This window comes from Bolinopsis microptera, chromosome 3 (assembly GCF_026151205.1).
Source record: "Bolinopsis microptera isolate Bmic1 chromosome 3, MBARI_Bmic_1.0, whole genome shotgun sequence".
NCBI lineage: Eukaryota > Metazoa > Ctenophora > Tentaculata > Lobata > Bolinopsidae > Bolinopsis > Bolinopsis microptera.
The window spans coordinates 19,537,459-19,555,407 of NC_087074.1; the positions used below are offsets into that span (position 1 = coordinate 19,537,459).

The 17,949-nt window shown below is 37.3% G+C and overlaps 1 protein-coding gene across 1 annotated transcript in view; it reads left to right on the top strand.

The window, feature by feature from the left end:
• The first annotated feature begins 8,846 nt into the window (after positions 1–8,846).
• LOC134812179 (uncharacterized) overlaps positions 8,847–17,949 on the top strand; it is a 284,121-nt gene continuing 275,018 nt past the window's right edge. The window contains exons 1-9 of the mRNA XM_063819418.1: positions 8,847–8,920; positions 9,256–9,330; positions 9,533–9,721; positions 9,907–10,083; positions 10,350–10,526; positions 10,792–10,962; positions 12,252–12,274; positions 12,388–12,498; positions 12,675–12,756. Coding sequence (XP_063675488.1) covers positions 12,433–12,498; positions 12,675–12,756 — 148 coding nt within the window. The 5' untranslated portion in view covers positions 8,847–8,920; positions 9,256–9,330; positions 9,533–9,721; ... (3 more) ...; positions 12,252–12,274; positions 12,388–12,432. The remainder of the gene's footprint in view (positions 8,921–9,255; positions 9,331–9,532; positions 9,722–9,906; positions 10,084–10,349; positions 10,527–10,791; positions 10,963–12,251; positions 12,275–12,387; positions 12,499–12,674; positions 12,757–17,949) is intronic.

The window sequence follows — 17,949 nt, forward strand, 5'->3', positions numbered from 1 at the left end:
TTTCAGAACGTGGCAAACAACGTCAACTTCAAGACGCAAGATTGCGAACACTTTTCAGGAGAAGCAGCAACATCCCAGCACCTCCTCTACAAGTGCATCCAGATCATGACGTTCAGAATGAGAATAATTGGTAAACTCTACCTTAACACCAGTAAACTACATCATATCTTCAAATTTGTGGAACAGTCGACAAGACTGGATAGGGAAAACTCTTTTGGGTAACCTCCTTGGATTCTTCACCAGGAACTTTCGCTAAATCCCATACTAGGAACTCAACCTAGGCCCATCTCCGCATAGAGACATATCTCCCAGGCTTTGACCTTGCTCGGAAGTCCCTTGTCTACCCGCAGAAGTACTACAACGGAAGTGGGTTTGCTCTGAGACAGGTAGTGACAGCTTCAAGACTCCAGGGGTCTGTTGCATTGATATTTATTATTTTATGATTTCGTATATACTTTGGGAGTCCTGGCGTGCAGCTAGCAGGAGTTGCATTCTGTGGGCACGGTGAGAAGGCCTCCATCTTAACGTAAGAGGCCAGAAACCGTTGACCAGAACAGAGAGAGAGAGAGAGAGAAATTCCAATGAGCATGAAAATTACCCAGGTTCATGGAATGCACGAAAATGAACAAAAATTAATATTCTCCTAAAACTAAAAGTGCTCAGAACGGTTTAAAACTGGCCGGAAAGCGTTTAGATTGGTCCTAGGACCACTCAAACCAAGTTTGGGAATCACTGCATGTCTACAACCGATGTAACCAATGTTCCAAAATGTTCCAATTTTGTCCCAATAACTCGTTCACCAGCCTACCTCCGTTCACCAGCATGCGCTGTGACCGTCATGGTCACGGCGCAAGATGCGCGGATTTTAAAATGGCGGGAACACATTTTAATTGCCATTGTACATTATAGTACATAGTGGATAGTGGAGTGTGTGGTCTGATACTTGATAGTAGACAGAGGTTATATTTGAAACATTCCCGGTGCCTTCAACTGTTCTTTACTGTGCATGCACTGACTATTTGATTGCTTAAACGAATAGGCGAGCCTTCAAAAACATTAGTTTCAATGTTTTCATAGTTTTATGATGCAAATATAATTTTTCCATTTACATAACTGATAATACCCCCAATATCTTTTCAGTTGTGGAGGTCGGACCGAAACTGTAATCAGACACTAAACATTGACGAGGACCAATTACTCTACTCTTTCAATGATTAATAAAGATCGCTGATTGCTTTTACTAATGTATAATGTTAAAATGAAAGAGAAACTATCGAGACGAAAGAGAAAAAGGCACTCATTTATTTATAGTTTTATGTCTTAACAATGATATTCGAAAGCTAATTTTAAAAACTGGCTCTGAATCCTTGCTAAATGATTTGGGAAGGTGTAAGGGCTTAATATGCCTGTAGACATCATTTTCAGTGGGTTTTATGAAGTTTATGATTAGAGTATATTTTGGGACTGAAATAAGCGCAAGACCTTCGACGTTTCTATTCCTACTGTTTTTTTAATTTAGCAAATATACAAACAAATTTTATACTGTCGTAAAGATAAAATATTTAGTTATCGGATAGAGACTTGAAAATTAAGTATTACAATAACCAAGCTAAAATATTCAATGTTAAACTCAAAAATTTTCACGCGGCTATGAAGAAATATTTAGTTCTGCGCGTAGTTTTTTGGTCACATCTACGGCAAATTTTCGCCAATTTTGTTCATAGTTTCAAAATGTTATTTAGTAGACAAATTACTTTCGGACTACATCCATATTGTTTATTTAAGTCTAAAAGAAACAACATTTATTTGACTTCAAAATTGTTCAATCTGAATACGAGCTAATTACGACGAAGGGAGGTCACAACACTGCGCGCAGGAGTGATATAACTATCTTTGACCAAGTTTAATTGTTAATGAGAATGCACCCCAGCACTGGGCGCGCGTGTGGCGTGGCGGCTTTGATGTTAGCGGCTACAAGCTTGAAGCTAGGCAGCTGCAGAAAAAACGCCGCGCGCGTTCACAGTTCAGCGTACGGCTTTTCGTTTTTGATTTTACAAATGACAAAGCAACTTTTAATGAGTATTAATGGAATTATCGGATATTTATAATTCAATATGTATTGATTCTTCTGTGGAAAATAAAAATTGTATTTTACTTAAAATTGTATTTTACTTGTAAACTGCGCCAAGTTCAAAATTCATTTTTATCATTTAGCTTTGCTTTGTACTATTGCCACGTTTTGTAAAACAACATGGATTTTTATTTAACAATGACAACATACCCATAATACATTGGCTGTTCGTATAGCTTAGTATAGCCATGTGTCGACGCGTACTGCGTGACGCGCTTGTTTTGGCGCGGCGGTCGCGTGCTACTGAAAGCGAGAGGGCTCTGGTTAGACATTAAAACAACCTGGGCTGATCGAGCCGCAAATAAGCACGCGGCCACTCGATCCAAAGCGTAATGAATAGCTTCAAGCTTTGTCCATTATTAATTTGCCTTACCTATAGCGGACCTCAGGCTTTTATGTTCACAGCAGTAGCGCGCGCCGCTTTCTTCTCAAAATGTTGGCCCGAGGCTTACCTGGGGACCTCAGGCTATTATGTTCATTAACATAGAATAGAGATTCGGCGGAATGACAGGCTGAGCGCGGCCCAGAAAGCCCGAGGCAAGTACTACGAAATAGTGCGCGCCAGGCTAGTCCATTAACAATGGATAAATAAAAGCCGCCTAGCCCATAGCCGCGCCAATCCCTACGTACAAGCGGCGCTAGCTTTTCAAAATTCTTGCACATCTAAGTAAAAAGAAAATCATAAATTAAGTGAATTGAGAAACTAGCAAGCTAAATATTTATAAATATTTAATTTCAAAATGTTTTAAATCAATGCAGTTGCAGTTAAAGTTTGTATTTATGATTTATTGTTTGTGGCGTTGTTAACGGGTGATACTCGTAAAATATTTGCTTCAAACTCGGCGCGCAAAAATTATATTTACGTCCAACTCGGCGCGCGTCCTGGTAGGTTATAAACCTACAATGGCGTTGCCATCAGTATATATTAGTATACTGATACATAGTATTTAAAATTAGTTAGTATTGGCCTCCTTATAATATAAATAAATTTATTTTTAGTCATGGCACCGCGGCCGATGCCCATTTAAACATGATTACCTACCAACTACACACTTTCCAGGTTTCTAACAGGCCTTATATAAGGTTTGGACAAAATGTAAGTGGTATTGCTCACAATAAATAGCCGAGTAAAATGATTGTTTGATAATCCAAACTTATCCTCCAAAATCCATGGAGGATAATCAAATCACTTTACACTGGACAATCGCGTGACTAAGTTTTGCACGTTCGCGTTCTCAATTTAATCAAACATTACCCTCCACCCTCTACTCCAACTTTAACTTTAAGTTTAACCCTAAGTCAAGCATATGTTAAAACTACATATAATAACAGAAATTAAACCAACTTCCTTACAATTACATGTCATCAGGGCTACCGGACAACTGAACCCAATTTGGACTTTTGCTAGACAGGGTAGCTTGGGGAATTAATTTTAACCCCAATCAGTCTACCTAATTAATTCTGAAACGACAACTCAACCCAATCGTCACTAAAAATAACTAACCGACAAACAAGTTTCCAAATACCGCTCTAGTTAAGCTGCTGCCTGATTTCTAGTGCTATAATTTCGGAGACAAAACAGAGACAATATTTCATTGATGTTAATTGTAATAGGTAATTGTAATATATAATAATTATTACTTAAAATCTCACACAAAGTCATCACAATATTTCTGCTTAAGCAGCAACATCGTGTCCGAAGCACTTAGCAATGGCAAAAACAAAAAAGATAATCCAAAACTGTATCAAACCTGTCAAACTTAGTTCGTGCTCATAAACATAAGATGCGCACAATTTGTTTTAAAATTGTCCCTGCTTCTTCATCTTGAAGATATTGTCACCATCACCATCTCTTGAAAAAGGGTTCTCTGATAGAGAGGTGCTGCTGGGAGTAGGTTCAGTTGAGCGAGCTGCAAAGGAAGGTGAGAAATGTTTGCATATCATCCACGAGGGCGGTTCAGGTTCCAAGGAGGGGGCGAAGAATCCCAAAGGGAAAGAATCGTTATGTGGTTCCAGGAAGGGGTTGTTCTCTGGGCACGAGGAAGAAGGGACGGTATGCTGTTCAGCTGGAGTAGAAGTTTCTAAGTAGGGGGCGAAGAATCCCTCTCGGAAAGAATCGTTATGTGGTTCCAGGAAGGGGTTGTTCTCTGGGCACGAGGAAGAAGGGACGGAATGCTGTTCAGCGGGAGTTGAAGTTTCTAAGGAGGGGGCGAAGAATCCCAAACGGAAAGAATCGTTATGTGGTTCCAGGAAGGGATGGTTCTTTGGACACGAGGAAGAAGGGACGGTATGCTGTTCAGCTGGAGTAGAAGTTTCTAAGGAGGGGACGAAGAATCCCTCTCGGAAAGAATCGTTATGTGGTTCCAGGAAGGGGTTGTTCTCTGGACACGAGAAAGAAGGGACGGAATGCTGTTCAGCGGGAGTTGAAGTTTCCACGCAGAGAAAAGCCAAATTAAGTGGGTGGGAGGAGGTAGCAAGGAATTCCATTAGGATAGTAGTTGGTTGTCTTCAGAGAAAGAGTTATACAAATAATGATGATGATAAATAACACCGTTCAGGATTTATACTGAACCACCATCATGTTAATGGATGTCAGACCTTGTTAAGAGCATGGCATGTTCATGTGATACTTAGCTTTTTGCAAATTCGGATCACATGTTATCGTGATTTGTGATACAATCGCGCATCATATTACTCTGTGTTGCTAAGAGTGGATCGTTTCACCTTAATAATAACACAAGAGTATCTATTTAGAGTAGTTATAGTGTTTACTGGAATGTGAAATTCCACTGCGAGCCACGTGATTTTAAATTGAAAGGCGTGGTTGTACATTATTTAACCGCGGAATTTTCTAATAACTCGTCTTTTAAAGACATTGGTTATATATATTAAAACGATTAACAAATGTGAAGGATGAACATGATATTATTATCATAATGCTTTTGGACACTCTTCAGTGGTTGGTATGGTATCATACAAGTATAATAATGTGTGTAAATTAAATTAGTATCCCGCATGTATCCCTTTTACTTGCCGTAATGTACCTAGGTGGCTTTAAATGTAAACACTTTTACTTTGGATAAATCACTCTACACTGGACAATCGCGTGTCTGAGTTTTGCACGTTCTAAATTCAATTAAACCCTACCCCTCTACTCTGGCTCCAGCTCTAACCCTAACCCGATCCCTAACTCAAGCATATGCTAAAGCTATAACGGCCTAACGAGGAATTAAACCAACTTTCTTACATGTCATCAGTCATGTCACGTGTCACGTGTCAGTCATGTCACGTGTCAGTCATGTCACGTGTCATCAGTCATGGCACGTGATCGAAATAGTTTTTAACCGATAACTCGCCAGGGGAGCATTTCAATTTCCAACCCTATGTCATGTGGATTGTGAGGTGATTCGGAATCGGCGTTATACTATCCAAGTTGGTTTTAACTGCCGAGGTCTCATAGAAAAATCTCGAAGTTCCAGTGTATAGAGAGTGATTTAGAATCTCGTTTTACTTTCGCTTTCGTCGAGTAATTAAGTTATCAATATCATGGGCCCAGTTGCAATCCTTCTAATATTCGATTCCATAATTCCATCGTCCGTTATTTCTGTTTCGTTCATTAATTTGTGCAAGAACATTATATATTCTTGGTGTACATTTCAGTAATTCTTGAGATGAAGATGTTAATTTAATTTGTTTCCCGCTTTGAGAGGAGTATAATTAGGAATTTCCAATGGGAATATAATATAATTATATATCAATCATTACTGCACATGTCAACCATAATACATGACGCTTCTTTTCGATTACCAACGTAAATACCAATGTAAACGTAAACACCAATTCAGACTTTTGCATTTGCTGACTTAGGTATTCAATTTTATCGAGCTAGGATGTTGTTACCGTCCTGCTATTATGATATCATCGCCTGTTCATTTCTTTTTCATTCATTTGTCTTCTCTTTTTCTCTGTGTAGTCTTCTCTTTCTACCGAACCATTTGTTTGTGTAGTCTTCTTTTTTAAACAAATGTGTTGGCTTTACAGTTTACTCTATTGGATTGTTGGTTTTATGATTATTGTTCAGATTTCTCACAAAGTTGAGGCCAATACTTAGCCTGCAGTTCAGCATGATGTTGGCTGCCAACATGCTGCTGAACTGCAGGCTAAGTGTTGGCACTGCCACGTCTACTGGTCAATAATAGCTGTATGTAGTGACTATACCGCTGGTGGACATTTTCAATGATATTATGTTGCAATGTAGCCCCATCATTAGGCGCAGCTAGCACTGCATAATACTTCCATGATGAGTAACCATGTAGAAATGACATAATTAATATTTCTGAGTGTTAGTGTTTGTGTACAATGCGGCCATATTATGTTCCTTTAAAGAATTTTTGAACAATTGTGTATTTGTGTTGAGGCAGGTCCAATTTGGTACACTTATGGAATGCATGTACATTTTTATTTTGTTTTCGTTTCTCTTGATATTTTTTCCATTATTATCGTGACATCATAATCTGGATTTCGTTTTTGGCAATCTAGCTAGCAATGATCATGTCTTTTTCAGAGTTGTCTTTGATATATCTAGGGTTTCGCGGTATGGTTATGAACCGTTGTAATCAGGTTGCGAATTGCATTTTTCTTTCAATTTTTCAATACCTCCAGCTTCCTGATTATTTTGACACGATCATGTTTTCCAATTATAAAGTTTTACTTCGGTCAATTCATAACACACTAAAAGCACATAACAATTACATACTACAATTATAGTGTTTAGTGTGGGCCCATTTACAACTCGTGAGTTGGCAGCTATGACTACCTATAATGGTCATTGATCATTGTGTTCAAGAACTTATTTACACGGTGTAGGTATAATATTTAGCGGGTGTAGGTATAAAATGCTACAACTTATTAAGAGTCAAACATGGGCCGACCGGGCGCTAGTATTGTTGATCAGTTGAGCTTCGTGTGCGGGCGTGTGCGTTGATTGTGTCATGTTCACATATTTGCTATTCCCTTATATTGCTTATTTACCGGATGATAACCTATTATAGCTTGAAACTCGGGACCAGGTTACTAAAAGGCACTGCCACTCGTACTCGTAGTCTATTAAAGTATTAAGTTAGCACCAGCCACCATTAACACTGCCACTCGTAGTCTATTAAAGTATTAAGTTAGCACCAGCCACCATTAAAACTGCCACTCGTAGTCTATTAAAGTGTTAAGTTAGCACCAGGCACCATTAACACTGCCACTCGTAGTCTATTAAAGTATTAAGTTAGCACCAGCCACCATTAACACTGTCACTCGTAGTCTATTAAAGTATTAAGTTAGCACCAGCCACCATTAACACTGCCACTCGTAGTCTATTAAAGTATTAAGTAAGCACCAGCCACCATTAACACTGCCACTCGTAGTCTATTAAAGTATTAAGTTAGCACCAGCCACCATTAACTCTGCCACTCGTAGTCTATTAAAGTATTAAGTTAGCACCAGCCACCATTAACACTGCCACTCGTAGTCTATTGAAGTATTAAGTTAGCACCAGCCACCATTAACACTGCCACTCGTAGTCTATTAAAGTATTAAGTTAGCACCAGCCACCATTAACACTGCCACTCGTAGTCTATTGAAGTATTAAGTTAGCACCAGCCACCATTAACTCTGCCACTCGTAGTCTATTAAAGTATTAAGTTACTGGTTATTGGTTACGCACATAAAATCTTATCATTTATAATTATATGTAAGCATGAATGTTCCGTCACCTTCGTAGTTAATTGATTTCGTTTATAAATGCTGAGCTGGAGTTTATTAACATCTGAATTAAAAGTTTTTACTTATATAATCGTATATATTTTGGGAGGCACCCAATCTAATATCTATTACGTAGTCCGTACGGTAACAAATTTGCAAAGTTAACGAATGTACTCTATCGCTCATTAACAGGGGATGGAATTAGGAGAAGTTCGATTGGAAGAAGCGCCCATCGTCGTTCCAGCGAAACGAACTGAATCTGGATTTTGTCCATCGTTTACAAAATTTCCTCCGGTTGGCAAATGTGGTTAGTATTAACAATTATACAATTACAGATATTTTCCGAAATCTTTTATCGCTTATATTTGAGCAAATAATATGTAAGCATGAATGTTTCGTCACCTTCGTAGTTGATTGATTTCGTTTCTAAATGCTTACCTGGCGTTTATTAACATTTGAATTAACATGCTGGCTCCAATCCAACTTTTATTCGTTGGATTTTACGTTCAGTTAAAACGATAAATCAACGTCGCGTTTGGTAAATTATGTTAACAGACCAAAACCAAAATAAAATTTAGACTTTTTTCTTGTAATACACGGGGGGGCACAACATGATTCAGCTTGATACTTCTGCTTTCCCTTTATTGAAACTTAACATGATGAATGATGATTTAGCTCCAGAGTGCTTACCACAATGCATATCAAACTTACACTCTACATATTATTATTAGTAGTAGTGTGTATTATACTGACACGAGAAATGCTTCTTTGCTGGCATAGTTTGATCTTCTGTTAATCATTATATTGTTTCGGTTCGTTTACTGCTCCATTAAGTTTGGTCTCGTGAAATAAATTTGCTCATGTCCAAGCATTCTGGCGCTGGTGGTGGTCAGAAAACTGAAGCTCAGCAAATTGAGTCTAAAGATGCCGAAAAGGCTGAACTTAACAGTGTCCCTTTTCAAGTAAGATTAGCATGGTCTCCAGAAAATGAAGAGGATGGTGCACCCTTGCATCACAGAAAATCTTGTATCGGAGTAGGTCAGTAGGTCGTTTTCTGGGTATTTCCATCACATGTAAGTTCAGGATATTGATATATACTATCACATAGTGGACTAGAAGGGTGATTCTGCTGAATCCCGCTTCCTCCAATTTTCAGATGTGCTTCTAACTATAGCACGTAGACAGAATCATGGCTACCACCAGCAATGTGTAAACACGAGGGCTCAGGGTGGTCGTTTGTCACTTAGCTTTTCAACGACTATTTTATTATCATAATTGGTGCACTGTTTTTTGTTGTTGATTTCATTTTAATATGTAAAATTATTTACTTCTGTAAAGTTATGATTCATGACTCATGATGTTGTGCATTTCAGGCTGGTTTTTTTGGATACTGTTGGTTGTAATTGTCGCAGCCATCATCGCAGTCATCGTCATTTGCACAGGAACAGGTACGGACGCGGGTTCGCGATTTGTGTTGCCCACTGCTAGTTTGAGCACACATATCTTAGTTTTACAATCAATATTTCTGTCACTGGTCATACCTTTTATTTTATGTGTCCCATTGAAGAAAGAAAGAGAATTTCTTTGAATGGGATCCTCTTCGGCGGACTACAGGTTTCACAATGCCACCTTGAACCCCAATTCTCTTAGACGCGTGTAAAAGCTGTAAACCAGTTGACGGTGTATGGAGTGAATTTGAAGATTGGTCAGAGTGCTCAGAAAACTGCGATGGAGGTACCCAAACAAGGACCAAATCGTGCACTGCTCCTAACCAGTGTGGGACTGAGTGTTCTGGTGATGATGAAGAATTGAGAGAGTGCAATACTGAACCCTGCCCCAGTAAGATAACTTACTAGTTACTGACTTGGTGATGTTATATATTCTCTTGCCAAGCTACTAAGCAGTTTGGTTTAGTATGTAAAGTATACTTAATCTTATACGATTTATGGTTCTTATCTCTCAAAAGTTAATTTATATTTGATCGAGTTAATTTTAAAATTTATGAATATTTCATAATATTTCAGCGCCCTGTAATAAGCCAGATATTAATGACGGTAAAGTTGAACCAGATTCGGAAACAATAAATTCAGGAACTACTTACGAGGTTACTTGTAATGCCGGGTTCGTAATATCTGACTCCGGGATTTCAACAGTAACGTGCACTAACGGGGTACTTTCTACAGTACCAACTTGTCAACCTGGTAAAACCGTTATTTTTCAACGTCATGATTAAAAACTTCAGATTTTGGCGTTCATATGTTTTTACACGTGAATTCTTTAAGATTTACGGATTTTTACTACTAGTACTACTGCTCCGAACTAATTGGTTGAATACTGTCATAATATTATGTGAACTTAGTTTGGCAATATATTCTCACATTTTTTGTTGTTGTTGCAAGATCTATGAGAAAAAGTGAAACAAACACAGAAAATTAATGAGTTAAAAATGAATTTATGAATATTTCAGTGCCCTGCGATAAGCCAGCCATAAGTGACGGTAAAGTTGAACCAGATTCGGAAACAATAAATTCAGGAGCTACTTACGAGGTTACTTGTAATGCCGGGTTCGTAATATCTGACTCCGGGATTTCAACAGTAACGTGCATTAACGGGGTACTGTCTACAGTACCAACTTGTCAACCTGGTAAAACCATTATTTTTCAACGCCATGATAAACACTTCAGATTTTGGCGTCAATATGTTTTTGACACGTGAATTCTTTAAGATTTACGGATTTTTACTACTAGTACTACTGCACTCCGAACTAATTGGTTGAATACTGTCATATTATGTGAACTTAGTTTGGCAATATATTCTCACATTGTTTGTTGTTGTTGCAAGATCTATGAGAAAAAGTGAAACAAATACAGAAACTTAATGAGTTAAAAATGAATTTATGAATATTTCAGTGCCCTGCGATAAGCCAGCTATAAGTGACGGTAAAGTTGAACCAGATTCGGAGACAATAAATTCAGGAACTACTTACGAGGTTACTTGTAATGCCGGGTTCGTAATATCTGACTCCGGGATTTCAACAGTAACGTGCACTAACGGGATACTGTCTACGCTACCAACTTGTGGTTAGTAAAACTGCAGTTAGAATTGTCACAGTTAGAATTGTCACAGTTAGGATATCATATCGAGTTTAACAGTTTAAGTGTTATATATATATGCACATCGTCCATAAATGTATATCTCACCTGATATCTCACCTGATATCTCACCTGATATCTCACCTGATATCTCACCTGATATCTCACCTGATATCTCACCTGATATCTCACCTGATATCTCACCTGATATCTCACCTGATATCTCACCTGATATCTCACCTGATATCCCACCTGATATCTCACCTGATATCCCACCTGATATCTCACCTGATATCCCACCTGATATCTCACCTGATATCTCACCTGATATCTCACCTGATATCTCACCTGATATCTCACCTGATATCTCAACTGATATCTCACCTGATATCTCAACTGATATCTCACCTGATATCTCACCTGATATCTCACCTGATATCCCACCTGATATCTCACCTGATATCCCACCTGATATCTCACCTGATATCCCACCTGATATCTCACCTGATATCTCACCTGATATCTCACCTGATATCTCACCTGATATCTCACCTGATATCTCACCTGATATCTCACCTGATATCTCACCTGATATCTCACCTGATATCTCACCTGATATCTCACCTGATATCACCACCTGATATCTCACCTGATATCTCACCTGATATCTCACCTGATATCTCACCTGATATCTCACCTGATATCTCACCTGATATCTCACCTGATATCTCACCTGATATCTCACCTGATATCTCACCTGATATCTCACCTGATATCTCACCTGATATCTCACCTGATATCTCACCTGATATCTCACCTGATATCTCACCTGATATCTCACCTGATATCTCACCTGATATCTCACCTGATATCTCACCTGATATCTCACCTGATATCTCACCTGATATCTCACCTGATATCTCACCTGATATCTCACCTGATATCTCACCTGATATCTCACCTGATATCTCACCTGATATCTCACCTGATATCTCACCTGATATCTCACCTGATATCTCACCTGATATCTCACCTGATATCTCACCTGATATCTCACCTGATATCTCACCTGATATCTCACCTGATATCTCACCTGATATCTCACCTGATATCTCACCTGATATCTCACCTGATATCTCACCTGATATCTCACCTGATATCTCACCTGATATCTCACCTGATATCTCACCTGATATCTCACCTGATATCTCACCTGATATCTCACCTGATATCTCACCTGATATCTCACCTGATATTTCACCTGAAATATCCCACAGATCCGACGTGTCCAGATTGCTCGGTAAGCGCTTTTTATAAATCTGCTTTGATCGATAATTTATTCTATATTTGTAGATTCTCATCTTAATGTTGATTGAGAATCACATTCAGGATATTCAAATGAATGCATTTCAGTTTAAGCAATCAGAATGGAAGGCCAACATAGATTCAAAGAGTAAAATGTATCGTGCTACGAAGGACAAATGTGGAGAATTCTTTGTGAATCTTGTCGATAACACTTTCACGGTACGTTTCAGGATCTCATCACAGATAATATTTCCAATTTTTAATTGACTACTCTGTTATATTAGCTATTTAATAATGTTATATTTTCTTTAGTGTTTACAAATGTCGCGTAAGTTTTCCCTTAAGAGCCATGGAAGTCAGATTTCAATTATGAGTGATAAAACTTACTTTTTAAGATAACAACGACTGATAACAGTGGAGTAACGTATGCATCGGATCCTCTAGACACTATCTCTCTCCATCAAGATTTAGATCTGGGTAAGCTGGTCAATTTTTAATACTTTCAACACTACTATATAACAAATAATTTGAGGGCTTATGTCACTGAAGATGACGCCTTGCAACATGTTTGACGATAGCCTGTAGATTGATAGTTTGATCTCAGTATTTACAACAATTCATCTAGTTATTGATTCAAAGAAAAAATTTTTAATTAAGTACACGCCAAGAAAGAGTCTTGTGTTTGGAGGCAACTTCCTGCACAGTTACAATATTGTGGGCCAGCTGCATGTCACGGCTATTGAGGACATTACTAAAGTGGAACCAAGGTACGAGTGAGGGGAGGGGGGGTTAGGCCAAGCATCCATTTAGGTCACCAGACCAAGTACCGTACCTTTATATTTGTTCTATTTAAATTTTATTGCCGTTGGTAAACTTTTTTATTATCATTCAATTTTGGTAGACAAGTTAGAATTCTGCAATTGTTTACAAGAAGCAATGAAACAATTATCTACAGAACTTTAAGAATCATGAATCCAACATAAGCATCGAGATCCCTCCTTAACTATACCACAAACGCAATATGCGAATATATTTGGTGCACCATTAAAACATCTTACAGGACATTGATAACAATTCCCCAAAACACCAGATGGTAAGGTAAACTTAATATCAAATCGTCATTCAAAAAGCACAGACAAATTAATCTCATTGACACAATACATGATTCTAAGCCTAATAAACGAAAACGTAAGTTAACAACTATAAAATCACGTCTGCCATCGATAGATAAATGGAATAATATTGTAATCTGTGAATCAAATCAAATTTATAAGCCCCATTTATTTCGTTCAAATTGTATAGCGATTATAAGTGATCAACATATTTTAAAATGTTTATGCTACAGTGCCTCTTTACCTTATTGATTCTAATTAAAACCCCTTGAAGTTAAAATCAGTGATGTAAATGCAAGAAATAACATTTGGCTAAGAAGATAACTGGCTCATATAGTATCTCAAATTATATTCACATAACTTACCTTCCTCAATAACTTATTTACTATTAGTTACACGAGGACTTACTTGAATATTCGGGTTCTTTCGAGTACAAATACTTGAGCTGTGTGCACGTGCGAAGGAGCAGGCGTCCATCAATATTGCAAGAAAAGAATGCGATATTTCGACCATGTGGGTATACACTCTGCTTAGAACTGCGGAGTCGAGGGAGCAGGCGTATTCCACTGAGTGTTACTTTACACTTACTCTGGGTATTGCACAAATTAATCCTCCAAAAGCGAATCGCAGCCATTAAAAGACGCTTTTATATCTCAGTACTCCCGTGGATTCTCCTCGAGCAACCATTAAAAAACCACTCTAATTTACTGTCCTGCTATAATCAATAACTGATCCCTCAACAAGCCGCGGTAAATGTACGTGGCCGCTAAAACAATGTTCATATTGAGCGCTACAGTAGCGAATATGTTAAGGACAAACACCGTCCAGCTGCACGGGTCCCATGTGGATATGGAGCTGTATTTAGCGGTTATACACATCCAAAAACAGTTTACTCCTTGTACTCCTGCTGCTACTATCGCTGTCAGGAAGACGTCGCGCAAGTCCCATTCATCTCCTCATCTGCAATAATAATAGGTCTAATCATCTTCTTATCTGCAATAAATAAAGTCCTTATCAGCTTCTATCCTGTGAAGTAATTAGTCCGCTTATCACTTCTTATGCGCAATAATATATCTGATCAGCTTCTTATCTGTAATAATATAGTCCTATCAATTTCTTATTTGTAATAATATAGTCCTATCAGCTTCTTATAAATTTCTGTAAATAATAAGTCGCTATCTACTCAGTTTTCTTATCTGTACAAAATATAGTCCTATCAGTTTCTTATCTGCAATAATATAGTCCTATCAGCTTCTTATTTGTAATAATATAGTCCTATCAACTTCTTATTTGTAATAATAAAGTTCTATCACTTCTTATCTGTTATAATATTAGTACCCTAACACTTCCTTTAATCGTGTAAATAATATAGTCCTAACAAACTTCTTATTTGTAATAATATAGTCCTATCAGCTTCTTATAATTTGTAATAATATAGTCCTATCAGTTTCTTATCTGCAATAATATAGTCCTATCAGTTTCTTATCTGCAATAATATAGTCCTATCAGCTTCTTATTTGTAATACTAAAAAGTCCTATCCAAGTTTCTTAAGCTGCGCAATAATATAGTCCTATCAGCTTCTTATCTGTAATAATATAGTCCTATCAGCTTCTTATCTGTAATAATATAGTCCTATCAGCTTCTTATCTGTAAATAATATAGTCCTATCAGCTTCTTATCTGTAATAATATAGTCCTATCAGCGATATCTAATCTGCCAATATATATAGTTCCTATCAGTTTTCTTATCTGATAATAAATAGTCCTATCAAGTTTCTTCTCGTGCAATAAATATAGTCCCTATCAGTTTCTTATCTGTAACAATAAATCTAATCAGCCTTAAATGGTTTAGAGTATAACCTTAAATAGCAAAAAATCAAAAACAACGGCCCCCAGATCTATATATGCAAAAATCCGGTTTCCCCCCTCAAATACTCCAACCTTCCAAACACTTTGTGATGAACATGCATCTCTTCAGCATATTTCCTTTACACTGTTTCTCATCACTACCCCACCTTCCTTAATTACTCCAGGTGACAGAGAAAAATGCAGAATCTTGGTCGCTATATTTTTTTTAAAAACCTATATTCATGGGGGCCATATTACCCGTAATTGATAAAATCTTTTTAATTTTACTTGTAAAAAGTTTTCAGTCACTCATCATAGTAGGGATCTTAACTAAATACTTAAATAAGAATTGAAGGAGTCTGTCCCTAAATATGATTGAGGGGGGGGCTGTTTTATATGTATCAATACAATGTTGCACCTCAAATGACTCGTAAATCTAGCCATTTATGGCCGCCGAATTTTTTAAAAGGCACTAACACAAAATTCTGTCCCAAAACGCTTAAGGTCATGAGACAATCAACGCTATGATATGAAAATTTTCCCATGTGAAAAATATTGAAACCCTAGATGAGTCTCTATTCGTTGTTTGAGCGAAGTCAGTTTATTGAGATATGGCGGCCGATTTTGTTCTTTTTTTGCGATTATTTGAACACAGAATCCACAGTTAGCGTAGAGATTTAGCCGAGCTGATAAATTCCATAGAGAATGAGTTAATATAAGCTTACCATCCATAAAAAATGGTTTCATTCAAAAAATATTGAATAATTGACCAAGTTATGGTCCAAAATCGATCAAATTATGGTGCGTATGGCCCAAATATGGGCCATATGGGTTTTTGTTTTTATATCCCATAACTTCTGGCCATTTTTTATCCAATATTTATAAAACTTGGATATGTTGGTGTTTCACGAGTAGACTAGTAGCCTACAAGTTGAAGCATCCCAAAGCATGGATATGTGGAAGTTCATGTTTTTTGACCAACCTATGATTCTGGGGCGTTAAGACCTATATTCTGGGGGCCCGTAAAATTGTGGTGCCATAACTTTTTTCCAATTTCATTTGCAGATGTCCCGATGAAAAAGATAGCTTATAAATTAATACTTATACTCATACCAGTAAGTCTTAATTGGCATTTGTTGGACAGATTTTGTCATGACAATTTTTCGCCATATTTACCCCTCTAGAAAATGAAACACGTTTAAAAAATCTTTCGCTGTCTTGACCAACTATACCAAAATACCTCATGTAGGTTCCAAAATTTTTATCAGAGAACATAGTTACATGTTCTGTTACTCCAACCTAGCAAGTAACAGATTCCCTAGGAAGGTAAATCGGCTTATCTTGGTTAGAACAGTATACCTCGTAACATGACCTATATTTTGGGCCACCTATAAGATCCCTGTGGCAATATACCCGTAGGTATAAGGTTTGTAAATCTGATCAAGAGGATTTCCCTTAAAACTTTAATTTGTTATTAACATTATGTTTCGACGTCCTATATTCTATAAGTATATGAGTCGTTTTCGTATGATAATTTGAGTTATGTGAGTACAAATTATAGGTCTTATTGTGAAAGATTAATCTGCTTTCCAGATCTGAATAAGATTTATGCAATTTCAACTAACCACATCCGAATACACCTCTGTTTGACACTGAGTCATGTTTCAAGAGCCCTAAGCACCCAATTCTCAGACCAGCTATCACGTCTGAGGCTGGAGGCATATTCTATCCTCAGATCCCTGACACAGAATATACTTCCGCAGTCTCAGACATACCTTGAGTGTGACTGTATTTTTTATAATAGATGAAATAAAAATAAAAATAATTCACCATAAGCCTGTCATAATAAGAGAAGTTTTTTCTAATTGCTAGTTTAACGATTAACGTAATTTTAATATAATGCTGATCGTTTACGATCTAGTTCCTCCGTAAAATATTAATTATTTTAATTGTTTTGGTGTTTTTCAGTTGTCTTCCAATCCAGTTCATCAGAAGACGGCAGAGTTGTAATTGTGTGCACAACAAAATATTTAAAAAAGTAAGCTAGGACGTCAAGAGCAAGAGCTGAGACATTGTTTGCGTAAAGTTTACATCAGAGAGGAACAAGATGCGAGAGAATATTCACCTTGGCTATTCGAGACTGCATGTGCGTTTGATAGGAATGAATTACTGGAAGATAAATTATTAAATTAAAAGTTATCCTCTCTGTTTCTCATGTATTCCAGCGATTCTGAATGAAAATATTTTCAGGTTATTCAGTTATTGAACATTATGATATTGCTGAGATCATGCGATATTTTAGTATTTTGATAGCATTATAAGCTTTAAAATTGCATAACCAATATTGATAACCATCACGGGGAAGCCAGGGTATGCAGTATCCCCCTGGGCCTCAGAATTAATAAGTTAGAAAACCAATAAGATATATCCCACCTTTGACACCTTCTATCTTAGTAACATGTTCTTGTATGTCTAGCTACCTTCAGATTCAAGCAGAATGTGACAACTAAGAGTATGTCGATCTGCCATCAGGGATGATGGAACAGAGATGTACGATATCGAGGACATCCCTCTTCAAGAGAGAAATCCTCGTGATCAAAATGGTTGGATAGTGTGACAATGGGGAATTCATCTCAAATGGTGGAATATTGACAATGATTGATTCCAGCAGAGACTTTGCGATTCAATTTAATCTATTCTATGATAATAT